General features: G+C 44.8%; 1 protein-coding gene across 6 annotated transcripts in view; it reads left to right on the top strand.

The window, feature by feature from the left end:
• Window positions 1-997: 997 nt before the first annotated feature.
• The window catches only part of LOC108705243 (dedicator of cytokinesis protein 6), a 75,846-nt gene continuing 49,605 nt past the window's right edge, over window positions 998-27,238 (top strand). For 2 of the 6 annotated variants that reach the window (XM_041587255.1, XM_018242040.2), the window contains exons 1-13: window positions 12,124-12,492; window positions 14,845-14,932; window positions 15,301-15,476; window positions 16,582-16,650; window positions 16,813-16,942; window positions 17,039-17,251; window positions 17,352-17,437; window positions 18,235-18,301; window positions 19,053-19,202; window positions 20,682-20,762; window positions 21,607-21,760; window positions 22,804-22,928; window positions 23,058-23,151. In XM_041587255.1, coding sequence (XP_041443189.1) covers window positions 12,443-12,492; window positions 14,845-14,932; window positions 15,301-15,476; window positions 16,582-16,650; window positions 16,813-16,942; window positions 17,039-17,251; window positions 17,352-17,437; window positions 18,235-18,301; window positions 19,053-19,202; window positions 20,682-20,762; window positions 21,607-21,760; window positions 22,804-22,928; window positions 23,058-23,151 — 1,483 coding nt within the window. In that variant the 5' untranslated portion in view covers window positions 12,124-12,442. Of the gene's footprint in view, window positions 1,120-12,100; window positions 12,493-14,844; window positions 14,933-15,300; window positions 15,477-16,581; window positions 16,651-16,812; window positions 16,943-17,038; window positions 17,252-17,351; window positions 17,438-18,234; window positions 18,302-19,052; window positions 19,203-20,681; window positions 20,763-21,606; window positions 21,761-22,803; window positions 22,929-23,057; window positions 23,152-27,238 lie in introns of those variants that run through there. The other 4 variants (XM_018242041.2, XM_018242045.2, XM_018242043.2 and 1 more) reach the window with 4 other exon arrangements.

Genomic DNA, 27,238 nt, shown 5'->3' with positions numbered 1-27,238 from the left:
GATATTTCACCAGCCTGGCCAGTAATAATGAGGCTTGATGCCAATTTTATTAATAGGAAAAAAAAGGCCATTTTTTACCAGAAAAGGTGGCAACCCTAAAAGCAGGGTCACCATCAGGGAGCCAAGAAATGGAAAGGTGCAATTCATGGGTGTCACAAGGGGCTGGGCTTGTAAGGGAGTGGCAGGCTCTGGCATAACTGCAGGCATGGTTGGGGTGGATTAGGCTCATAAACTTGAGTGAAAATGGCATTTTTTAAATTAAAGCACCAATTTACTTGTAGGCACTGCCCACCACTCATGGGACCTAGGAGACCACCAGACCAGTGGGCTAATAACTGAAGCCTGTAGAGGGAGGACCCACCTAATTTAGTAGTGAGGGGGCGGGGCTCGTGGTTATTGTTAGGGACCCTGGATATCATATTATATATATATATATATATATATACTTTTTAGAAATGATGGACAGCACTCACTCTTAATGCAAAAATTCTGTATGAAATATTAAAATACATCACCGTGTATGTGCACATTATTCAGCGACGTTTCGAGCCAAACTTGGCCCTTTCTCAAGCCATATGTGACATGGTGCAATTTTTTAGTTTTATATATATATATATATATATATATAAATCATTGCTATTCCTGTCCAAAACATGTGCTGTGTGCAACCCTTCCAATTCCACCACCAGATAAGTTAAAAGAATAAAACTTTTTTAGGATAAAGCAATTTAAGTTACTACAGTCGCAAACACAGTCGCAACACCGTCCTGTCCTTTCGTAAAGAAGACGCAGCGATAGAAATGAGTGTTGCAGTACCAGATCATGACCTCGAGATGTCGCTGCTCCCTATACAACAAATGTACAAGCTTCCTATAAACGTAATGTAATGAGGCTGCAGTTCCAGCATATTGACAAGAGGTGGCGCCTGTCAGGGCGCTACCCAGGCAACAGGCGTAGACTCAGAGAAGAGAAGGGCGGGGCGTGCTTTGGACTGGGCTCCGGGGGGCGGGTCTCGTTGCTCAGATGAGTCCTGTCCTGCCGGTGCAGTTGGAGTTGGGAATCTGTTCGGTGCGGGATGGCTACGGCGGATCGTAGGGCCTTTGCACAGAAAATTAACAGGTAACCCGGGGGAGAGGGGCTTTATGTACAGCGGTGACAGGGAGGGGACAGTCAGGCAGATGCAACAGGGAGGGACACAGTCAGGTACAGCAGTGACAGGAAGAAGTTACACAGTCAGGTACAGCAGTGATAGGGAGGAGACACATAGTCATGTACAGCAGTGACAGGAAGAAGTTACACAGTCAGGTACAGCAGTGACAGGAAGAAGTTACACAGTCAGGTACAGCAGTGACAGGGAGGGGACAGTCAGGTACAGCAGTGACAGGGAGGGGACAGTCAGGTACAGCAGTGACAGGAAGAAGTTACACAGTCAGGTACAGCAGTGACAGGGAGGGGAGGGGACACAGTCAGGTACAGCAGTGACAGGTGGGAACACAGTCAGGTACAGCAGTGACAGGAAGAAGTTACACAGTCAGGTACAGCAGTGACAGAAAGAAGCTACACAGTCAGGTACAGCAGTGACAGAAAGAAGCTACACAGTCAGGTACAGCAGTGACAGGAAGAAGTTACACAGTCAGGTACAGCAGTGACAGGAATAAATTACACAGTCATGTACAGCAGTGACAGGGAGTGAATACACAGTCAGGTACAGCAGTGACAGGGAGTGAATACACAGTCAGGTACAGCAGTGACAGGGAGAAATATGTATTTCAGGTACAACAGGGTTGATCAGGGGGTTTGAGTCATATCCCTGATTTCACATGCTATTAAAGAAAAATCAAATGCTTATATTGAACTGTATGTATTTCATTTGGCTCCTGATATATTCTTGTTGTTTCTATGTATTTCTGGGGATTCTGAATTGTGTTGATCAGGTGCACTGAGTGGCAGAGGATGATGGGAGCTGTAGTTTTGTTGCAGTCCACAGTTTCTGATAGTGCTGTTCTGTTAGTGGATGTTACTGAAACTGAAAATAATGCACTTTACTTTTATGCTCTGCTTCTGCAGAATGGGGTTTCATTGATATGCACAGCATACGGCCTGTCTGCTCTGTCAGGGGATACAGTTTCAGTGTTTCACTTGGGTCCTGCAAGCCTGACCCTTAATCCTCCCCTTCTACACCCCCTCTCCCCCATACCATCTGCTCATAACAACTGTACTGTACAGCAGCATTCTGTTCCTCTCCCTGTTGTATTGGCGTCAAATGTTACATGGCAATGAGGCACCCAGGGGTGGGGCTACTGGAATAAGGAGTTACAGGGACAATAAGGAGCTCAGGGGAGGGGGTTAGTGGAATAAGGAGTTACAGGGACAATAAGGGACTCAGGGGAGGGGTTAGTGGAATAAGGAGTTACAGGGACAATAAGGGGCTCAGGGGAGGGGTTAGTGGAATAAGGAGTTACAGAGACAATAAGGGACTCAGGGGAGGGGTTAGTGGAATAAGGAGTTACAGGGACAATAAGGGGCTCAGGGGAGGGTTTAGTGGAATAAGGAGTTACAGGGACAATAAGGAGCTCACGGGAGGGGTTAGTGGAATAAGGAGTTACAGGGACAATAAGGAGCTCAGGGGAGGGGTTAGTGGAATAAGGAGTTACAGGGACAATAAGGAGCTCAGGGGAGGGTTTAGTGGAATAAGGAGTTACAGGGACAATAAGGGGCTCAGGGGAGGGGTTAGTGGAATAAGGAGTTACAGGGACAATAAGGGGCTCAGGGAGGGGTTAGTGGAATAAGGAGTTACAGGGACAATAAGGGGCTCAGGGGTTGGGTTAGTGGAATAAGGAGTTACAGGGACAATAAGGGGCTCAGGGGTGGGGTTAGTGGAATAAGGAGTTACAGGGACAATAAGGAGCTCAGGGGAGGGGTTAGTGGAATAAGGAGTTACAGGGACAATAAGGGGCTCAGGGGTGGGGTTAGTGGAATAACGAGTTACAGTGACAATAAGGGGCTCAGGGGAGGGGTTAGTGGAATAAGGAGTTACAGGGACAATAAGGGACTCAGGGGAGGGGTTAGTGGAATAAGGAGTTACAGGGACAATAAGGGGCTCAGGGGTGGGGTTAGTGGAATAAGGAGTTACAGGGACAATAAAGGGGCTCAGGGGAGGGGTTAGTGGAATAAGGAGTTACAGGGACAATAAGGGGCTCATGGGAGGGGTTAGTGGAATAAGGAGTTACAGGGACAATAAGGGGCTCAGGGGAGGGGTTAGTGGAATAAGGAGTTACAGGGACAATAAGGAGCTCTGGGGTGGGGTATAATAAATTTGCAATATTAGTAAAATTAAACACACACACATGTATTAGTGAATATTCAAAGTTAGTCACATCTTGTGATTTCCAGTAACCCTATCAAAGTGTTGAGCCCACTCCCTTCCTCCCAAGTTCCTCTCCTACACCCCCCTGTGTCCTGTTATTGTTTCAGGAGAAGCAGACACTTCCTATAGAATCTGCAGCCGCAGTCTGTGTCCTGTCAGTCCCAGGGGGGAGACATGTTGGCATATAATAATACCCACACACTGGTGCACATGGTTCTTCTCTCTTTGCTGTGATGTCTTTGCCCGGCTTGTCCTCCCTTCCTCTTGCCGACTCCTCCCTGGGCTGTGTACCTTGCTTTCTGTAAATTATGATTGTTAGCTCCGCAGGACAGGATTCCTTTTCCTGTATGTATATTTTTATTTGTATAGCGCTCCTTGAGGGCAAAACACTGTACAACAGAACAAACAAACTGGGGGTCATTGCAATAATAAATACAAATAAGTACAAAAATACAATTCACATAGATATAAAGTATAGTTACAATATAGATTATGTGCTTAGTGTCAAGTAGACAAAAGGTTGGAGGTCCCTGCCCCTTAGAGCTTACAGTCAAAATGGGAGGGTAAAGTACAGACACAAATCGGGGGATTTTCTTGCAATGTTCTCCCTTTACCTGTATTGTATCTGTGTCCTACTGTATATTAGAGTGTAAGCTCAGAAGGCCAGGATTCCCTTCTCCCAATGGTTCCCTTTCCTTGTATTGTATCTGTGTCCCTCTGTATATTAGAGTGTAAGCTTTGTAGGGCAGAATTATCTTCTCCCAATGGTTTCCTCTCCTTATATTGTTCTGTGCCCCTCTGCATATAGAGTGTGAGCTCTGCAGAGCAGGATTCCCTTTTCCTAATGGTTCCCTCTCCTTATATTGTTCTACGCCCCTCTGTATATTAGAGTTTAAGCTCTGTAGAGCAGAATTTCCTTTTTACAATGGTTCCCTCTCCCTCTATTGTATCTGTGCCTCTCTGTATATTAGAGTGTAAGCTCTGCAGGGCAGGATTCCCTTCTCCCAATGGTCCGCTTTCTTTGTATTGTGTCTATGTCCTTCTGTATATTAGAGTGTAAGCTCTGCAGGACAGGATTCCCTGTTTAAAATGGTTCCCTCTCTTTGTATTGTATCTGTGCCCCTCTGTATATTAGAGAAGTATGCAGTATGTTTATATATATATATATAGATATATATATATATAGATATATATAGATATATATATATCTATATATATATATATTTCTGGACGTGTTCATATATATATACAGTGTTGGCCTCTCCCTGGCACATGTGCCCATAGCAGGGGTGAGTAAATTATTCAGTGCTCCCTCCCTGTGTATTTGAGTTACAGTCCGGCATAATCTCAGTCTCATGTTTCACCCTTGTGATAAGGTATAATCCTGCCACATACAGAATGGTACTGAGTATCTTTACCCATAATGATCTCCCACCAGACCAATAAGTTATTATCCCCAGTCTGGTATATGTGGGGGCTCCCAGTTTACCTGCTCATTGTATGTGGATGCTTAGCAGTCTGTTAGATCTATTATGGACCAGTGCTTCTTATTTATGCAGGTATGTGGCCACAATGGCACCCAGGTTTCTCATTCACCCCTTTCTGGTAGAATCTGATGCATCTGTTCAGCCAGGCTCTGTATGACCCTGAGGTTCTGTCGGTTATAATCACTCATGAGTCGCATTTGCTCCACCACAAGTGGGATAATCAGACGAAAGTCGGGATGTGTTGTGAGTCGCAACACGACTGGGTACAATTTGTAACATAGCCCCAACACCGTCTCCCAGACCGCCAGGGCTCAGTTAAGAGGAGCAAGCGTTGGCATGACAACAGGTGACATTTGCATCTCTCTGGTGTCACATGATGAACTGCAGCTAAACGGGTTATTCTGGCAGTTGCAGTTCAACAAGAGGAGCGGCGCATAACGAACGGCTCATTTACTGCACATTCAGCTCTCTCTCTGCATTAGATATGGACAGCTTCTCTCTCCCCCCAGTTATATTCTTTGCATCCATGCACCCATTCTGCATCTGACCCCCAAGGTGTATGTTGTGCTGTACTTACACACAGGCTCCTTATCTCACTCACTCCAGGTGTCCCCCTGGCCTTTGAAAATACACCAGAAATGCTCCTCTTTGGGGAAACAGATTCCAACGTGGCCAACTAACTTACTTTCCAAAATTCTGACCCTAAACTTCACCTACATTTAGGAAAGTCCCACCTCCTTTAGGGTCTGTGAAAAGGGTTGCTATCAGGAATCATGGGGTCCCATACTATTAGGTTAGCAGGATCCAACCCAACTGGGGTCCCCAGTTATTAAAGGAAAACGATACCCCCGAACAATGTAGGTCTCTATAAAAAGACATTACTAATATCTAAAATCCTGCTTTATGTAAATAAACCATTTTCATAATAATATACATTTTTAGTAGTATGTGCCATTGGATAATCATAAATAGAAAATTGCCATTTTAAAAAATAAGGGCCGCCCCCTTGGATCATACGATTCACTGTGCACACAAACATACCAACAAACTATACTTGTTAGGTCACATGAGCCAAATAACAGACAGAGTTGTGTCTTTTGCTTCCTCACTTCTTCCTGTTACAGTTAGAGCTGCAGTATTTCTGGTCAGGTGATCTCTGAGGCAGCACACAGACCATCACAAAATCGTGGCTTAAGGCAAGAGATGTAAAAGGGCAATATTTACTTAAATATAAAGTCCAGTTTGATAAGATTCTTTAATATGCCACTTAATATGATATAAACTATCTGTTGCTTAAATATTAATTTTGGGGATATAGTTTTCTTTAAGCCGTTGGCCATGCCCAGGATTCACCCCAGTCACACCCTACCCAAGATCCACTCAGTCCCCGCCCATTCCACTTCAAGCCACACCCCATTTGCAACGCTCACACTTTTAAGTCCAAATCAGTATCAATTGGGCAGGTGCATCAATACAGTCCCTTACCTCTGTGGTGCAAAGGAGCCAAGCTCATGGCCTTGTGAACTACAGCTCATTGGGGCATTCATGGAATTCTGAGAATTGTAGTTCTGCAATGCCATGTGTCATGACAAATGTACCATGGTTTGTATGAAACAGCACCAGGCCCCTTCTGGTATTGTGTAAGCCAGTGATCCCCAACCAGTAGCTCGTGAGCAACATGTTGCTCTCCAACCCCTTGGATGTTGCTCTCAAAGTCCTCAAAGCAGGTGCTTATTTTTAAATTCCTGGTTTGAAAGCAAGTTTTAATTGCATAAAAACTAAGGATAGTGCCAAGTAGAACCTATTGTAGGCTGCCAGTCCACATAGGGGCTACCGAATAGCCAATCACAGCCCTTATTTGGCACCCCAAGGGACTTTTTCATGTTGGTGTTGCTCCCCAACTCTTTCTACGTTTGAATGTGGCTCACAGGTAAAAAAAAGGTTGGGGATCCCTGGTGTAAGCCAAGGGGAGATTTGGGTGTATATAAGGAGGCTGGTTGGAAGGAGAGGGAGACAATGGAGCTGCTGTGCAAGGCAGAAACTGCAAGGAGAATGTTTTGGTTTTAGAGATAATTTATCAATACTCATGTAGCAGGAACAAAGGCCAGTGAGTATTACTGTATTGTTCTTGTATAGCCATGCCCATTGGATACCCGTCCTGCTGCCCTTCAGCTGCTAGAAAAGACCATGAAAGCAGATTAATGATTCATTAGAGCAGTGTTTGCGGGGCGTGTCCTATTAAAACGTTACACAGAGACAACAATGATACCAGATAACTCTATAAGCATTGATAACGCTATACCACTTAAAGGGGAAGTAAAGCCAATATCTGCCAGTCACAGGTACAAGGATCTTGCTACATTCTCTGCACTGCTGCTTCTGACTCCCGAAACAGTGTAGCAGAAGTGGAGCCTCGGCTGGAGGAGAGCTGACTTCTGCCGCTTGGATTTCAAGAGTCAGAAGCAGCAGTTTAGAAAGAGAAGTGGAAAGTTGCTCAGAATGACACCCTCTTTTTTACATTTATATCCCCTTTAACCCGGCTCCAAAGCTTGGGTCTCATAATGAACACGTACACCCAAAATTAGTGTGAGAGGCAGCACTGTTCCTTTCCTTTGCTTGGAGAATGTATTTCCTTTTGACGGCTTTACTTCCTGATCTGGAGTAGACCCCCCCTTATCCGACGCCCGATGGTATTGCCCATACAAACAGGATGTCTGGCTGAGAGCTCACTCATAAAGTCCTTTCCAGTTAAGGGTCGATACCCACCTGTCTTACCAGCAGTTCCCCTTCCCTCTTAGTGGAGGCAGTTTCAAGCATTTCTCCCTCTCCCTTGAAACCCTAAATCTGCCATTGACCATTCCAGGTAACTGGGGCTTATTTACTAACACTGGGCAAATTTGCACCAATCAGAGAATTGCTTTCATTTTTCTTCCTGGTATAACCTGATAAAAGCTGATTGCTGATTAGTTGATATGGGGTTACGTGGTTCCAGGCCATGGCTGGAGTGAGAGACCATAAGGCACAGGGAAGCTTTGGCTCCAGCATATGAGCTAGTTGGTTGCTAGGACAAGTTGGAACCTAGCAACCCCAATCCCATGGCCTCATTTCCTGCTTCCAGGTGACTTTCTTAAAAGGGCTTGTTCACCTTTAAATTAACTGTTAGTATGAAGTAGAGAGTGATATTCTGAGACAATTTGCAGTTGGTTTTAATTTTTTGTTATTTGTGTTTTTTACTTATCTTTCTATTTAGCAGTTCTCCAGTTTGCAAGTTCAGCAATCGGATTGCTAGGGTCCAAAATACCCTAGCAACCATGCATTGATTTGAACAAAAGCCTGGAATACGAATTGGAGAAGCCTGAATAGAAAGAAAAGTAATAAAAAGTAACAATAACAATAAATGAGTAGCTTTACAGAGCATTTGTTTTTTTTTAGATGGGGTCAGTGACCCCCATTTGAAAGCTGGAAAGCGTCAGAAGAAGAAGGCAAACAATTCAAAAACTATAAAAACGAAAAAATGAAGGTTAATTGAAAAGTAGCTTAGAATTAGCAATTGTATAACATACTAAAAGTTAACTTAAAGGTGAACCACCCCTTTAATATTAGTGCTGCTGCTGTGGGTGAGTTGAAAGGGTGCCTGCAGGAGGGCCCAAGGCTGCAGACTGGTAGAGACCCCTGTATTGTGGGGACAATATACAAGTGGAGCTGTGCAATAACACATGAGTTGTTGGGTACGGCTGTGCTGGGCGCTGCCAACTGATACCAACTCAGCTCACAATAAAGCTCTGTGCAGTCCCGGGAGTTGGAGTATTATATCAGGGACGGGTACAATGGGTGGGAATTAAGAGAGAGGGACAATTGTTAGCAAGTAGGAAATATTTATTAGCGCCCATTCTTATAAAATGTCAGCTTTAAAGGGGAGTCACCTCCCCCCCATATTTTTTTTTTTTGGCCTAAGGAACCAGGAAACAAAATAGAATTCCAAGCAACTTGATAATAGACATTTATCCTTTTATATTGCTGTCAAACTAGTGACCGTCTCAGCCTTTCTGCACTGCTGGTTCTGAGTTTTTATACAGTGTAGAAGTCAGTTCATTTCCCATGTCACAGGCAGCAGTGCAGGTACAGACAGGGATAGGCACACAAACTGGTTTTTCAATAGCACTTACATTTACTAATCACTCTCAAACCAAAACTTTAGAGAGGAACCACACCTGTGACATACAAATTGCTCTCAAATACATCTCTCTATATTCATCATGCTGTATACTCCTCATTCTGTATACTCCTCATTCTGTATATTCCTCATTCTGTATACCCCTCATTCTGTATACCCCTCGTTCTGTATACCCCTCGTTCTGTATACCCCTCGTTCTGTATACCCCTCGTTCTGTATACCCCTCGTTCTGTATACCCCTCGTTCTGTATACCCCTCGTTCTGTATACCCCTCGTTCTGTATACACCTCATTCTGTATACACCTCATTCTGTATTCATCTCATTCTGTATACCCCTCATTCTGTATACCCCTCATTCTGTATACCCCTCATTCTGTATACCCCTCATTCTGTATACCCCTCATTCTGTATACCCCTCATTCTGTATACCCCTCATTCTGTATACTCCTCATTCTGTATACCCCTCATTCTGTATACACCTCATTCTGTATACCCCTCATTCTGTATACCCCTCATTCTGTATACCCCTCATTCTGTATACCCCTCATTCTGTATACCCCTCATTCTGTATACCCCTCATTCTGTATACTCCTCATTCTGTATACCCCTCATTCTGTATACCCCTCATTCTGTATTCATCTCATTCTGTATTCATCTCATTCTGTATACCCCTCATTCTGTATACTCCTCATTCTGTATACTCCTCATTCTGTATACTCCTCATTCTGTATTCATCTCATTCTGTATACCCCTCATTCTGTATACCCCTCATTCTGTATACCCCTCATTCTGTATACTCCTCATTCTGTATACTCCTCATTCTGTATACCCCTCATTCTGTATACTCCTCATTCTGTATACCCCTCATTCTGTATACCCCTCATTCTGTATACCCCTCATTCTGTATACCCCTCATTCTGTATACCCCTCATTCTGTATACTCCTCATTCTGTATACCCCTCATTCTGTATACTCCTCGTTCTGTATACTCCTCGTTCTGTATATCCCTCGTTCTGTATACCCCTCATTCTGTATACCCCTCATTCTGTATACCCCTCATTCTGTATACCCCTCATTCTGTATACTCCTCATTCTGTATACCCCTCATTCTGTATACCCCTCATTCTGTATACTCCTAATTCTGTATTCATCTCATTCTGTATTCATCTCATTCTGTATACCCCTCATTCTGTATACTCCTCATTCTGTATACTCCTCATTCTGTATACTCCTCATTCTGTATACTCCTCATTCTGTATTCATCTCATTCTGTATACCCCTCATTCTGTATACCCCTCATTCTGTATACCCCTCATTCTGTATACCCCTCATTCTGTATACTCCTCATTCTGTATACCCCTCATTCTGTATACTCCTCATTCTGTATTCATCTCATTCTGTATACCCCTCATTCTGTATACCCCTCATTCTGTATACTCCTCATTCTGTATTCATCTCATTCTGTATACTCCTCATCATGATTCAGACGTGTACCCCAGCATGATACAGCATGTCACTGCCTGCATTCTACCGACATAGCTGTGTGTCACAGAGCAGATAGATACTTAGAATTGATACTTACTTAGTACTCAGCAGATAGATACCCAGTACCATTATACAGAGTAGATATATATTCAGAATTGATACTTAGTACTCAGCAGATAGATACTTAATGTAGATACTCGGTACTCGCCAGATAGATAGTTCCATTATACAGAGAAGATAGTGTAGATGCTTACTACTCAGCAGATAGATACTCCGTGTGAATGACAGCCTGAAACAGGACTATGAGCACAGGCCTATGAACAAAGAAACTGACTAATAACAATCCTAAAAACCCTTGGCCTACATTCACACTGCCTTCTGGTTACTGGGGTCACCAACTTCACACTCTCGTTTTTGTAAAATGTGGAAGAGAAATACAAGCTATATAATAATGGAAGCCAGTTGGAGAGTCATTAGATTTCTCCTGCCTCCCTGGGACTGAAAGTGTGAAACAAAACTTCCCTTTTTTGTTTCTCCTTTAAATGATTTGTGTTCCCTGATTTCCCCATAATGTTTCTTTCCTCTGTGTTTATATTGTGGGTCACTTGGTGCATGACAAGCACTTTATCATTAATCATTTTGCACACACACAATGCACACACTTTCAGACAATTACTTTGCATTGTGTACAGCTGCTCAGAATCTGGCTGAATGCCTTTAATGTCGCTGCTGATTTGCCGTGCAGCATGCAGAACTACAACTCTCAGAATGCCTTAATGCTTGAATATATGTTGAAAGTTGCTGGGATTGTAGCCCCATAGGGACACAGACAGGAGGGAACTATGGGACATGAGTCTGTCCCTCCCACTGCAGGGTGATACAGTGACACAGACAGGAGGGAACTATGGGACATGAGTCTGTCCCTCCCACTGCAGGGTGATACAGTGACACAGACAGGAGGGAACTATGGGACATGAGTCTGTCCCTCCCACTGCAGGGTGATACAGTGACACAGACAGGAGGGAACTATGGGACATGAGTCTGTCCCTCCCACTGCAGGGTGATACAGTGACACAGACAGGAGGGAACTATGGGACATGAGTCTGTCCCTCCCACTGCAGGGTGATAGGGTATAGGACAGACAGCTGGGCCCCTGGTTTGAGTTGGTAAGTGTGTAAGGGAGAGGCGAGGGTGTAAAGGAGAGGTGAGTGCAGGGCTGAGAGCATATGGCACCTGTGAGTAAGTGGAGCAGAACAGGTGGAACAGGTGTATGAAGGGAGCGGCAGTGGGAGAATTAACTGCGTAGTTGCCAGACAGCAGTGCAGACAGACAGTAGAGTACAAGTGCTGGGTTCCAGCCTTGCCTGATATTTGTCCGGTTGTCCCAAGGCTGCGGGTGCCAGAGCATTAGGGGAATGTTGCACCCAGAGAGCAGGGAACAGTAAGGAACACAATAATAGAGAGACAGGGAAAAACTAATAATGAAACCCATATCCCTTTAAGGCACGCACAGCACTGATCCCAGGCTCAGCCATAAAATTGACAGTGTACAGCACAGAATAAACTCACCCACGTGGGCCGTTCCTGGGCCACTCACTGCTTATTATGGGGAAATGTGTTTGTGTGTATGAAATCACTGCACTTCAGTCATGGTTCATATCACACTGGCAGTCAGTGTAAGGGTAAATTAGGGCACTCCCTCATCCTTTTAAACCTGAGCTGTACTAAACCCACAGCCATCATGGCTAATTAGCGGTAATTGAGATGAATGCCACAAATTACTCAGTTACTTGAGGACACGTCGACTCTATTTCCCCTCAATGTAATGGGGGCCCAGTCTCCCAGTTCCTGTAACTTGCACCTTAATTTACATTGGAGCCACTGCTGAGGGCCCACTGGGCCCTTCGATGGAGGGGGTTTGATTGGGGGCATGACATTGCAGGGTCTGGCCAAGATGCACCTGAAGGATTCAGTCTCCAGGTACGGGGCCCCATGCATAGGGAAGATTCGTCTGACCAGAGGTACTAAATTGCATATTGCATTTGCCAGTAGCAGCCAATCAGCAGTTAGTTTTGAACAGTTTAAAACAAGTTAGTAAATGAAAGCTAACACCTCATTGGTTAATACTGGCAGTTTATCGCTTCTGGTCGTAAACCAGTCTCAAAGTGCATGTAGGATTTAAATAGTGAGCTCTTTGGCCCACTATGGCATAGAATCCGTAGAAACTGTCCTATGGCAGGATAGAAGGGGGTCCTCTATCCATGAAAAGCCTCCTGGGTGGAAGTACAACTGCTAGTAAGTTAGTATTAGTGTTGAGCTCAGCTGCCTTATCTCTCCTGGTCTCTTTATCTAATCACTTCTATTCACCTCGAGGCGCCTACGCTGCATTAATGTTATTGGGCCATTCAGATAAGAGTTCACTGATGCTGCAGTGTCCCTTCCATACAGCAGGACTGCTGGGGGCGGAGTCAAATGAGTACCAGGAGTAACACACAGTGTCGGACTGGGACACCAGGGGCCCACCAAAAACCTTTAGACCAGGGGCCCACTCTAAGTATTATTCCTTACTCAACCTCTATTCTCCTTTTCTCTTTTCTTTACATACTATAACCTATTATTCCATCTATTTAGCCTCTTTATTCTCATAGAAATAGGGAATGGCCATGAAATAAGACAAATGTTTAGAAGCAGGAGGGCCCACTGATATCTTGGCCCACCGGGAGTTTTCCTGGTATCCCGGTGGGCCAGTCCGACACTGCTAACACATTATTACTAGTAGCACTATCTGCCTGTCCCTTTATCTTCTCTGGGTCTAACTCCTGAAGCAATGCAGCTGCCAGTTCGTTTAAGTGGGTTATTGCTACATTGTTTCAGAAGTCAGAAGCAGCAGTGCAGAGTGTATAAAGACACTGTTTTCAGTAGCAATGATTATGTTGGGAAGTTGCTTAGGATGATATTTATTCACATGCACAGTCACGCACAGTCACACACAGTCACGCACAGTCACGCACAGTCACGCACAGTCACACACAGTCACACACAGTCACACACATACCCAGTGTAACCTGGCTCTCTCCCATTGTCTCTACATCCGTATGACTGTCTCGGTTCATCACACAGCAGTCTCAGACAAGCCTTCCCCATCCGGTCTGTCTGGATTCCCCGATATAGTAGTACAGCTGAGTGCCCAGCCTTCTGATTCTCTTTTTAAACCTTGTTTTGTGTCGGGCCCTTAGGGGCCCTTGTTCTCTGTCATGTTCTGCACTGGGGAAAGCTCAGCATAACACAAGTAACAGTCCTTCATACCAGGGCTGTCCAACTGGAGGCCCGTGGCTGGATGTGGCCCTCCAATGGATTTTTTGGGCCCCCAGTCTGCTCACAGGCTCCATAGATTTTACCGTATGACATCATCATTATAATTCCAACATGTTGTATGACATACAATTGGCTCACTATAGGTAATAAATGGCGAAGCACTGCCTTATACTGTATCCAAGGGGTTTTGATTTATTTAGTCCATAGAAACCAATCAGAACTTTGCTTTACCATGCAGCAGAACTGATTGTTTGATGCAGTTACTGCTCTGGAGCCAACTTTCCCATGTTGGGTGATGTAATACTCGGAGACAATTTGCAGTTGGTCTTCATTTGTTTTTTTTTCTGGGGCAGTGTTGGCTTCTTTGTTCAGCTGGTTAATGAGGTGGTTCACCTTTAAGTTAACTTTGGATATATTAAAGAATGGGCAATTCTAAGAAACTTTTCATTGGTCTTCATTATTTATTCTGTATAGTTTTTTATTATTTGCCTTTTTCGTCAGACTCTTTCTAGCTTCCAAATGGGAGTCATCGCTCTGTAAAACAACAATTTTGCTGTTTATTACTGCTCTTACTTTTGAAGCCCTATATTAATCATGTTCCAGTCTCTTATTCATATCAGTGCATGGTTGCTAAGGTTATTTGGACCCTAGCAACCAGATTGTTGACATTGAAAACTGCCAAGCTGCTGAATAAAAAGCTAAGTAACTCAAAAACCACAAATAATAAAACATGAAAACCAATTGCAAATTGTCTCAGAATATCACTCTCTATGTCATACTAACAGTTAACTCATAGGTAAACAACACCTTTAAGAATTTCAGCATCTGGTTGCACAGGAACACTGTACCCTAGCAACCAGGTAGTGGTTAGAATTCAGAACAGGAAGATGAATAGGAGAGGCCTGTGTAATAAAAAGTAAGAATAGCGATGGTTTTTGGCTGCCGGGGTCAGTGACCCACCCAACAACCAGACAGAAATCTGAAGCTGGAATTAAGGTTTTGCTTTTGTATTTTCAGGACAGTGGCTGCAGAAGTTCGCAAGCAGGTGGCCCGGGAATATGGGGGCTCTCCACAGCTTTCAAAGAAGCGAGGGGGTCAGGCGTCGGTGAGTTCCGTCAAAGACACCTACTCTCCCTCCTGCTGGGGGCATCCTTCCTTTTTGGGTCAAATTTCTCTGCAAGCACAACCAGGACATTATATTCCTCCCACGAATGTTCCTCTCTTCCCCCAATGTCCAGGTCTCTCCTGCTATTGGTTATCCTCAGGTGGACTGTCCCAACTGTCAGTGCCCCTTCTTATATTAAATGAACCCCAACTTAATTTGTTTCCCTTTTCTTATGCACCCCTATACTTGTGGTTACTTTATCTGTTCCACATTTCCCTGCTTCTACTCTCATCTTTCTATTCCCGTTAATTATTTATCTTTCTATTCCCGTTAATTATTTATCTTTCTATTCCCATTAATTATTTCAGGTGCCCTTGTCTGACGTAGTAGAGCCCCTGGATTTTGAAGAGTACCTCTCCAGTCACCCCCCAGATGCTGATAGCGAGGCCCTCAGAGATCTCTGTGATGTTCCTCCAGATGACATTGAGATTCTATACGAACCCAGAGAATGTCGCACTATAGAACCTGCTGCACCAGAGGAGGGGTGAGAGGATTTCAGCAGGGGCATAAGTAATATGGGTCAATATACTCAAGTCTGACTTAACAGTGACACAGACAGGAGGGAACTATGGGACATGAGTCTGTCCCTCCCACTGCAGGGTGATACAGTGACACAGACAGGAGGGAACTATGGGACATGAGTCTGTCCCTCCCACTGCAGGGTGATACAGTGACACAGACAGGAGGGAACTATGGGACATGAGTCTGTCCCTCCCACTGCAGGGTGATACAGTGACACAGACAGGAGGGAACTATGGGACATGAGTCTGTCCCTCCCACTGCAGGGTGATACAGTGACACAGACAGGAGGGAACTATGGGACGTGAGTCTGTCCCTCCCACTGCAGGGTGATACAGTGACACAGACAGGAGGGAACTATGGGACATGAGACTGTCCCTCCCACTGCAGGGTGATACAGTGACACAGACAGGAGGGAACTATGGGACATGAGTCTGTCCCTCCCACTGCAGGGTGATACAGTGACACAGACAGGAGGGAACTATGGGACATGAGTCTGTCCCTCCCACTGCAGGGTGATACAGTGACACAGACAGGAGGGAACTATGGGACATGAGTCTGTCCCTCCCACTGCAGGGTGATACAGTGACACAGACAGGAGGGAATTATGGGACATGAGTCTGTCCCTCCCACTGCAGGGTGATACAGTGACACAGACAGGAGGGAACTATGGGACATGAGTCTGTCCCTCCCACTGCAGGGTGATACAGTGACACAGACAGGAGGGAACTATGGGAAATGAGTCTGTCCCTCCCACTGCAGGGTGATACAGTGACACAGACAGGAGGGAACTATGGGACATGAGTCTGTCCCTCCCACTGCAGGGTGATACAGTGACACAGATAGGAGGGAACTATGGGACATGAGTCTGTCCCTCCCACTGCAGGGTGATACAGTGACACAGACAGGAGGGAACTATGGGACATGAGTCTGTCCCTCCCACTGCAGGGTGATACAGTGACACAGATAGGAGGGAACTATGGGACATGAGTCTGTCCCTCCCACTGCAGGGTGATACAGTGACACAGACAGAAAGGAACAATAGTATTTAACTTGATTTTCTTCTGCAGGAAGTTGGACTCGAGAGTTCGGGATGCACTGAAGGAGTACATGCATGACTGGGTGTTGGTACAGAGAAGGTAACGGCAAATTCTATTATTATATAAGCTTATGATGCCGCCATATTGAGACTCTGTATAGAAAGCACAGAGCACTGTTCAGCAGCATTCAGATATAGTGCAAGCAATATGGATTTTATGAAGAAGGAGTAGTGACCTGAGATTTCTCTTGCACCCGGGCAGGTCCCAGGAACTGAGCACAACTTACTCCCCCATCACACTGGAACGGCAGAGGCAGCGCCAGAGGGGGCTGAGCCGTCACCTCTATGAAGTGGATGAGGCCGAGGAAGAGAGGGGGGCTCAGGAGGAGCAGGTAAGCCCAGGAACTGACACTTTCTAAATGCCCAGTTGATTAGCTGTGGGTTTGCACCAGAGCTCACGATGCACCATGTAACTGTCGGTTCTGTAGGAGGACAAAAAGCGCTCGTCAGTCTCCATGGACGATACCCCCCGTGGGAGCTGGGCCTCAAGCATCTTCGACTTAAAGAATTCCTCCGCTGATCCCCTGCTCCCTGGTCTCCTGGAAAGAGCCCCCTCTGAGGAAACAGATCAGATTAACCAGGAGCAACGGAGGGAAAGCAGGCACCCCCAAATCCTGGCCCTTTACTCAGCTCCTGATGAGGTAACCCTACCAAATATCCCATAGTCCAGCCCCAACTGCCAACTTTTCCCCCCTTAGCAACCCTATGCTTTGTGTTCCACCTTTCTCTGTTGACCCCTAGGATGAAGCCGTGGAGCGTTCCACCATTCCTGAGGTGCCGAAAGAACATTTTGGGTTCCGGTTACTCGTGAAGTTCCTATCACTGAAGTGCGTATGATACTGCCTGTTATTGGGGGGCGCCTGCACCTAAATAAAGTAAAAGTGGGGGCATGGTCTTTAGCAGTTAAAGGAACAGTAACACCAAAAAATTTGTTTTTTAAAATAATAAAAATATAATGTCATGTAGAAACTCTACTATAGTTCATATAAACAAGCTGCTGTGTAGCAATGGCAGAAATTGAAAAAAGACTATATGGCACAGGTTAAATAGTGGATAACAGATAACACCATTCAGGCCTGGACTGGGAGTCAAAATAGGCCCTGTCATTCCAAGTACACAAAGGCCCAAACAGTCTCCTACCAGCCCACTATATAGTAACTTTTTATGGAGCCGTATAGCAGCCCCTCTGGCATTTGCCAGAACCAACAGATTGCCAGTCCGGGCCTGACACCATTATGTTCTTCAGAGCTTATCTGCTATCTGCAACCTGAGCCTTTTCTCTTTGGAATGTCTGCCCCCATTGCTACACAGCAGCTTATTACAGCAGCTTATTTATATGAACTATAGTAGTGTTTCTGAAGCAAACACATCAGTTTTACCAGTGCAGGGCAATACTGCATTATATTTGTATTACTTTAAAACAGTCTGGCTTTTTGATGTTACTGTTCCTTTAAGCGTAGCCTGGTCTTAATATGTTTGATGTGACCTCCATTGCTATACATAGGTCATAATGGGTGCAAGTGCGTATATTCCTAATCGTACAAATAACTGTATACGCCCAGGATTTGCAATGCCCAGTGCCCACTAACACTAACCCTCTGCCCATTTCTCTCTCCTTTCCCAGATTTGAGATAGAAATTGAGCCGATATTTGGGGTTATGGCTCTTTATGATGCTAAAGAAAAGAGAAAGGTACGTGATGGAAAAGCAAGTCTGATGCTTCTGGGTCACAATATCGAGATAATGATTGATTTAATAACTTTTACCCGTGTGGTTGTACCATGCAATTAAGAAAGTGTCTGTACAACAGGCAGAACACGCCCAAAAAATAGGGCTTGCACTGAACTAAACCGTGCAGAAGTGGGAAATTTAAAGCACTTTTATTTTACAAATGATTCACCCTATTTGGTTGTACAAAACAACTGTGGGAGGAGGACAGAGCAGTGAAATATATAATAAATATAATATCCTTCCCCATGTGCTTCTTATTTATAGTCTGAGATGTAGGATGGCATTATGGGGATGAAGGAGCTTCTTTCCACTATAATACAATAGGAGGCAGTGGGAAGCAATAAGGAATCTTGAGGCTTGGGAGACAATGGCATCTTAGGCAAGGCTGAAACTGTAAGCTGTGTCTGTGCAGAGCATCTATAAAAAAATGGGATAACTCGCTCGACCCTAATATTGCCATAAATCAAATTAAAAAAAAACAATAAAAAAAAAGAAGACACAGTGGTCCGTTAGTGAAACACTGGCTGGTTCCTCTGAAAAGAGAAATTCAGTGCCAGGAACCTCGAGAGCTTGGATTACAGAATCCTATAGCTTGGGCCTGGCTGTGTTTCATGGCAGTTCCATCACTGATAAGGAGCCAGGCACATACAGAGTCAGGCAGAGAGATATGCAGGGAGATGCCCTTCTCTGACAATGTGCTTTCTCTTTGCAGATATCTGAGGGCTTCCACTTTGACCTGAACTCAGACTCCGTTAAGAACATACTGAGGTCCCCTAGTGGGCACCAAGCACCTTCTACCCTTGCCCGTTCTGCCATTTTCTCCATCACATACCCCTCTCCAGACATATACCTTATCATAAAGGTGCCGTATAGTACATGTATACCCTGTTATGTGCATGATACCCAGTTATGTGCCATTCTTAGATATATGATTCCCTGCTGGGTGTGTTATACTCAATGCTGGGCCTTAAACCCAGCTGTGTGTGTGTGTGTATGCATAGCTTTATTTATGTGGTTCTGTTTGGACATACAGTTATGTACAATTGTACCGTACATTAATAGTATGTGTGTGATGCCCAGCTGTATATGTGTAATGCCTAGATACCCACCTGTATGTGTGTGTGTGATACCCAGATACCCATATAGGTGATGCCCAGATTCCCAGCTGTATGTGTGTAATGCCTAGCTTCATGTCTTTGTGTGTAATACCAGGTATAGCTTGTGCGTGTGATACCCAAATGCCTACCTGCATGTATGTAATACCCATCTGTATGTGATTCCCAGCTTTTTATAAGTGATGCCCAAACACCCAGCTGTATGTGTGTAATGCTCACATGCCCACCCATAGGTGTGTGATACCTACATACTTATCAAATTGATACCCAGATACCCATTCACATAATGCCAAGATACCCCTCCACATGATGCCTAGATACCCATCCACGTGATGCCCAGATACCCATCCACATGATGCCCAGATACCCATCCACGTGATGCCCAGATACCCATCCACATGAAACCCATCCACATGATGCCCAGAGACCCATCCATGTGGTGGCCAGATACCCAGTTGTATGTGTGTGATGTCCAGCTACCCAGCTCTATGTGTGTAACACCCAGATACCGCCTGTATGTGTGTGTGTGTTTGTGATACCCATATACCCACCTGTATGTAGGTAATGCCCATATACCCAGCTGTATGTGTGTGATGCCCAGAAACCCAGCTCTTTATGAGTGATGCCCAGACACCCAGCTGTATGTATGTGATGCCCAGATACCCAGCTCTTTATGAGTGATTCCCAGACACCCAGCTGTATGTGTGTGTGTGTATAATGCCCATATACCCACTTGTAGGAGTGTGATGCCCAGATTCCTGCCCAGATACTCAGCTGTATGTATGTGATGCTCAGATACCCAGCTCTTTATGAGTGATTCCCAGACACCCAGCTGTATGTGTGTATAATGCCCATATACCCACCTGTAGGTGTGTGATACCTAGATACCCAACCAGGTGATGCCCAGATACTCAGCTGTATGTGTGTGAGATACCAGATACCCAGCTGTATGTATGTGTAATATCCGTATAGCTGTTCATGTGATGCCCAGATACCTAGCTGTATGTGTGTAATGCCCAGCTACCTGGCTTTAAGTGTATTATACCCAAATACCCACCTATAAGTGTGTGATGTCCAGATGCCCAACTGTATGTGTGTGTAATGCACATAAACCCACCTGTAGGTATGTGTGATACCTAGATACCATCCAAGTGATGCCCAGATACCCTGCTGTATGTACATGATGCCCAGCCCTGTGGGTAAGACTGACCTGCTCTGTGTTACAGCTGGAGAAGGTGCTGCAGCAGGGAGATATAGGAGAGTGCTGTGAGCCGTATATGGTGCTGAAGGAGAGCGATGGCATCAAGGTAGGTATCGTCATGGACCCAGTATAAGTTTCTATAGTATATTATATCATTATTAATAATATTATAATAATATCAATATACCTCAACCCACTTAGGGCAAACTCCCTCACCTTACCCGAAATCCATCCCTGTATGAAGAATAGTAGCCATGTAGATTTTAAGGGAAAGACTGCTTGCTAAAATATACTGTATGTTCTATAAATATGTTTCACATATTAGGCTGTGGCAGGAGTTGGGTACAGAGTGCACCGGATTCTGTGGGTGGATCCTAAGCTTCATTTATTTCCAGCAAAAGAAAAAAATAAATGCTTGTACTTATAAAGCCAGACACAAAATCTGTCCCTTTAAACTAGATTTATTCAATCCGCATTTCCGTGTAAATACGTTTTTATAGCTAAACGGTTCCCCTTTAATGGTAAGGGACGAAGGTTTATGAGTGATCTCCTTATCCTGTCTTCCATAAATGCACATAAATCAGCTGACGGAATTCTCAGTATGTATATATGTATAGCAATAAACTGAAATCCCCGGAAAACGAATGCCACATTCCTACTGGTCCCTGCACTGGAGAATTCTGCTGCCTGTAAAGACCCTTCCATCTTGCCTGTGTGCAGTTCAGCAGGCTCAGGTCACAACCACCATAAAGCTGGATGCAGTGGTCAATTTGTAGACTTTACAGAGATAATAATGTCCCCTCTATTGACGTTTCCCCTAGGAAGAAGATGCTCCATTGGGAAGTACTGGTACCTGTCCCTTCCTTTATTTAGAATAATGGAAAATTGAGGGGATGTAGGAAGAACAGGAGAACACTCTAATGGCCACTGTTAATATTTTGTGTCTCCAGAACAAGGAGAAGGTGGACAAGCTGAGAGGCCAGGCCGAACAGTTCTGCTCGCGGCTTGGTCGGTATCGCATGCCCTTTGCCTGGACGGCCATACACCTCATGAACATCGTCAGCAGCGTGGGGGCCACTGAGCGAGATTCTGACTCCGACAGTGGTAACTGTCCCAAGAAAAGAGGAGGAAAGAGCAGAGGGTGATAGGAAGGAAGAATGGGGTGATGGAGGTAGAGGGGAGGGAGTGAGCTGTTGTAGGTATCATATGGGAAGGACAGGGAACTATGGGACATGAGTCTGTCCCTCCCACTGCAGGGTGATACAGTGACACAGACAGGAGGGAACTATAGGACATGAGTCTGTCCCTCCCACTGCAGGGTGATACAGTGACACAGACAGGAGGGAACTATGGGACATGAGTCTGTCCCTCCCACTGCAGGGTGATACAGTGACACAGACAGGAGGGAACTATGGGACATGAGTCTGTCCCTCCCACTGCAGGGTGATACAGTGACACAGACAGGAGGGAACTATAGGACATGAGTCTGTCCCTCCCACTGCAGGGTGATACAGTGACACAGACAGGAGGGAACTATGGGACATGAGTCTGTCCCTCCCACTGCAGGGTGATACAGTGACACAGACAGGAGGGAACTATGGGACATGAGTCTGTCCCTCCCACTGCAGGGTGATACAGTGACACAGACAGGAGGGAACTATGGGACATGAGTCTGTCCCTCCCACTGCAGGGTGATACAGTGACACAGACAGGAGGGAACTATGGGACATGAGTCTGTCCCTCCCACTGCAGGGTGATACAGTGACACAGACAGGAGGGAACTATGGGACATGAGTCTGTCCCTCCCACTGCAGGGTGATACAGTGACACAGACAGGAGGGAACTATGGGACATGAGTCTGTCCCTCCCACTGCAGGGTGATACAGTGACACAGACAGGAGGGAACTATGGGACATGAGTCTGTCCCTCCCACTGCAGGGTGATACAGTGACACAGACAGGAGGGAACTATGGGACATGAGTCTGTCCCTCCCACTGCAGGGTGATACAGTGACACAGACAGGAGGGAACAATGGGACATGAGTCTGTCCCTCCCACTGCAGGGTGATACAGTGACAGGAGGGAACTATGGGAGGTGGGTGACAGGGAGTTATGAGCCAGTACCTTATGGATCTCTCTGTGTATCAGAACGAAAGGGAACCTGGAATGAGCGGAAGAGGAAAGCATTTGAGCGACTGAGTGTTGGAGATGAGACGTGTGGACTTAACACCTTTCGCCCAGCGACACTTACCGTCACCAACTTCTTTAAACAGGTGGGTGACATGAGGATGAGACGTATCAGGGAGTAGACACATGAATCCTGCCCCGGACATAACACGGACAGGTACTTATTTGTGCTTTGGGTATCAGACAGGCTGTTGCTGACAGTTGCTCTCTTGCAGGAAGGGGACCGGCTGAGTGATGAAGATCTCTACAAATTCCTGGCAGATATGAGGAGACCGTCTACAGCTCTGCGCCGACTGCGCCCAGTAACAGGTATTCCGGCAAATTGCTCAGTACTGTGTTACTAGAGAGTACTAGAGAGAGTACTAGATACTAACTGTTACCCACCGAGTATCCCGACTACTGCAATATGACGTATAAGTTACTAATTGCCAGCATAACCCTTTTTCTGGGACAAAATGGGGGGCTAGATTCAGGTCACCAACAGGAAGTACTAAAGGGAAATATGCTTGATATGGATACCCATTTCAGCCCTCTTGTTCTCATCTATTGACTATTGTTTTCTATAGCTTCCAGAAAACAGTTACTGTACCTTTAAGAGTACCCTTCCCGGTTTAAGTAAAGGACTTTTTCCCATGACTTTATCAGTAAGACTGGGGCTATAGCCAATAAATCCACACCCCGAGGCTTAAAGGAGCGCTGGTTCAGCAGTTGCACTTCTCTCCCTTGGGGGTCGTTATAATCCACATTTTCCAGTGGCGGGGGCTGGATGCCAGCAGCTCTGTGTTTCTGATGATGGTGGAGCTCAGCTTGGGGCACAGGCCCATTGTACTGTACACAATAAAGTTTAGGAATAAACAGAGACATCAGCAGAGACACTAATCTGCTGCTAAGGCCTCACTACTAGTACGTAGTTGATACACGTGATATAGATGCCTACCTGGCAGAGTTACCCATTATCCACAGTCAGCACATGCCCAACATTAAAGGGGAAGTAAAGTCTAAAATAGGATAAGGCTAGAAATGCTGTATTTTGTATAATAAATATAAACATGAACTTACTGCACCACAAGCCTAATCAAACAAATGATTTATGCTTTCAAAGTTGGCCACAGGGGGTCACCATCTTGTAACTTTGTTATACATCTTTGCAAGACCAAGACTGTGCACATGCTCAGTGTGGTCTGGGCTGCTTAGGGATCGTCATAAATTATCAAAACATCACAAGTCAAATAATATCTGCCAGAAGCCGATACAGCAAGACTGATTAATAATCAGAATATACAGACTGCACTGGCTCCCGTGTTGTCATGTAATCTAATGTGGATTTTATAGTTTTTGTATTGTTTCATATAAAGTTTCTCCAACTCTGCAGAACCACTAGCTTCAGCAAAAAAATCCCCCAAATAGAATCCCAGTTTATCTGTTTAAATCTGGCTCCATGATCTTTGTCCCTGGAGTTGGAAACAGTAAAGGGGATGTAAACGCAAAAATAAAATCCAATACAAATCTCTACACAGTCGCCGACTGCTCTACAGGGAAACAAACAAAGCTGCTTGAGTTTTGCATGGCTGGGAAGTAAGGCGGGGGCTCCCCCTGCTGATCATAAGTATGATTGTTTCCCTGCTCAGCAGTTAGGGACCATCTGACAATTCCTAGTAAAGGAAGGGAGAATTTCACTGCATACAGTAAGGTTTCTTATAAAAATGGTACACATTGTTAATTAAAGTATATTGGAGATAGGTTTCTTTTTCATTGAAGAAAGTAAAAAGGGGATTTTATTTTTTTTGCCTTTACATGCCCTTTAAGGAGAACTAAAGTCTTAACATGACCATGGGTAGAGATGCTGTATTTTATATTCAAAACTTACTGTACCAGCCCAGAGGTTCAGCAGCCCTATAACAGTAATGATACAGAGCTGTTACCAGTAGCTCGCAATCTTCTGATCTTGTTAGGCATATTTTATGTGTCAGTGGCACTGCACATGCTCAGTGGGCTCTGGGCTGCTGCGGAGAAGCTAAGCTTAGTACCCATCCCTGACACCTGAGTGAGCCACCTGTGTGGGGTTAGACCAGACTGTAAGCAGAGTAATGCCTTCTGCCTAAAACAAGGCCTGAGCCTTCGGACCCTTATGTTCAGTTACATCATCTGAAGCGGTTGGGTCCGGGTCATAAAAACGTACTAAAATTCCAGCCCTGACAAAGGGTAAGCCCTCTTAACCCCATCATTTTTTATAAATGCATCACATGGTGTAACTGGAGCAATGAGAGAAGATATAAATGGCATGGTCATGGCACTGCCCCTTTGCTGGAGCGAGTCACTGTTTATCGACCTTGTAACACTTTGCCCTGTTGCATTTAAAGGAGAACTAAAGTCCAAATAAAGAAGTAGCTATAAATGTTGTACATTATGTTTTGGGCTTCTGTACCAGCCCAAGGCAACTACAGCCCTTTAGCAGTAAAGATCTGTGTCTCCAAAGATGCCCCAGTAGCTCCCCATCTTCTTTTCTGCTGGTTCACTGCACATGCTCTGTGCTGCTGTCACTTACTGAGCTTAGGGACCCACTCACAATATACAGTACACATAGAATAGAAATGTCACAATATAAAGCTGATTAGTAATTAATACAGATAATTACTACATGGCAGCACAGAAACCAGTGCAATTAGCATCAGAATTGAATAATCAGCAAACCTGTAGCATCAGCTTATATTACAGCCAGGGAAGCTCATTTTCTGCTGGATAATTAGTGACGAGCCCTAAGTTTAGCTTCTCAACAGCCAATCAGAGCCCACTGAGCATGTGAGTGTCACAGACACTTTCCAAGATGGTGACCCCCTGTGACAAGTTTGAAGTCCTGGATCATTGCTGCTATTGACAAGCTGAAACTTTAGCCTTGTGCAATAAGTTCACTATATAAAATATGTCTGACATATATGGATTCAAGCACACACATGTCTCTTTTCCATCAATAATGCATGTCTGTTAAAGGAGAAGTAACCTGTAAAATATCATTGCACTGACCCCGCGGTTTATCTGTTAACCCACTGTGTACATCCACATGAGCCATTCCTTTCCCTCAGCTACAGAAGGCAGTCATGCTGCACATGCGGTTAAATTGTATTTACATAGTGGTTAATGGTGGCCATGTATTGGCCGATAAAAGCTGTCAACAGAAAAAGTCAGCAGCTAATTGGCCAGTGTATGGCGCCCTACGATGGGCTTCACCGACCAATATCTGGCTTAAAATTCTCATTGATTTGTTGATGCAGTCCTCAATCCCACCCCCAGCATTCCTGACCTTGTGGGCCCTAGGGCCCACGATTGGATCAGCCCGATATTTCCGACGCAAGGTGGGCATATCAGTGCAAGATCGCTCCAAACGAGCAGATCTGCCCATGTATGGCCCCCTTAAAGGAAAACTATACCCCCAAAATGAATACTTGACCAACAGATGATTTATATGATATTAAGTGGCATATTAAAGAATCATATCAGCCTTGAACCACCAATTAGTGATGGTCTGTGTGCTGCCTCAGAGATCACCTGAAAAGAAGTGTGGAAGCAAAAGACAGAACTCTGTCTGTTAATTGGCTCATTTGACCTAACAAGTATAGTTTGTTTGGTATGTTTGTGTGCACCGTGAATCATACGATCCCAGGGGGGTCCTTATTTTTTAAAATGCCAATTTTTTTATTTAGGATTACCCAATGGCACATACTACTAAAAAAGTATATTATTATGAAAATGGTTTATTTACATGAAGCAGGGTATTACACATGAGCTGTTTTGTGCAATATCTTTTTATAGAGACCTACATTGTTTGAGGGGTATAGCTTTCCTTTAAAGGTCATATTTACACCAGCCAGCAGCAGAAAAAGCATATGTCCCTCTATTATGTACAGGTAAGTGAATAGACCTCAGAAAAAATGCCAGTCTGTGCTGACACTTAGCCATTACTTACTTTCACACTTCTTTGTCCTTAAAGTCACAGTCCATGAAACCTACATCAGGGCCAGGCTCTGTTGCCTGCTTGAACAGTGAGAAGGGAGCAGCCCAAGTGCAGAAAGTAGGGAGAATGATTATATAAATGCTTAATGTGAATAAGATTCATTTTCCCATGGTGGGTGTAATGTCAGCACCTGTGTTTCTTTCATTCACTGCCACAAATATGGAGAAGGCTACCAGTCTCTGGTTTAGGAGCATGCTATGTATTTTATTACCAAACGATGCACTTTGGGAGGAAAGTAAATAATTCTAACATACACATTGAATATCAAAGCTGTAAATCCTGTCAAGCAAGCTTTCCAGGCTCGTTTCATTTCAGTCTGTGACATGGGCAGCAATGTAGGGTTTCTCCAAACTGGCTTCTATTGTAGAGAAACAATTTGGAGAACAC

This window comes from Xenopus laevis, chromosome 3L (assembly GCF_017654675.1).
Source record: "Xenopus laevis strain J_2021 chromosome 3L, Xenopus_laevis_v10.1, whole genome shotgun sequence".
Lineage (NCBI taxonomy): Eukaryota > Metazoa > Chordata > Amphibia > Anura > Pipidae > Xenopus > Xenopus laevis.
Note: the sequence above shows the minus strand (reverse complement) of the source record. Positions and strands in the feature narration are given on the sequence as shown.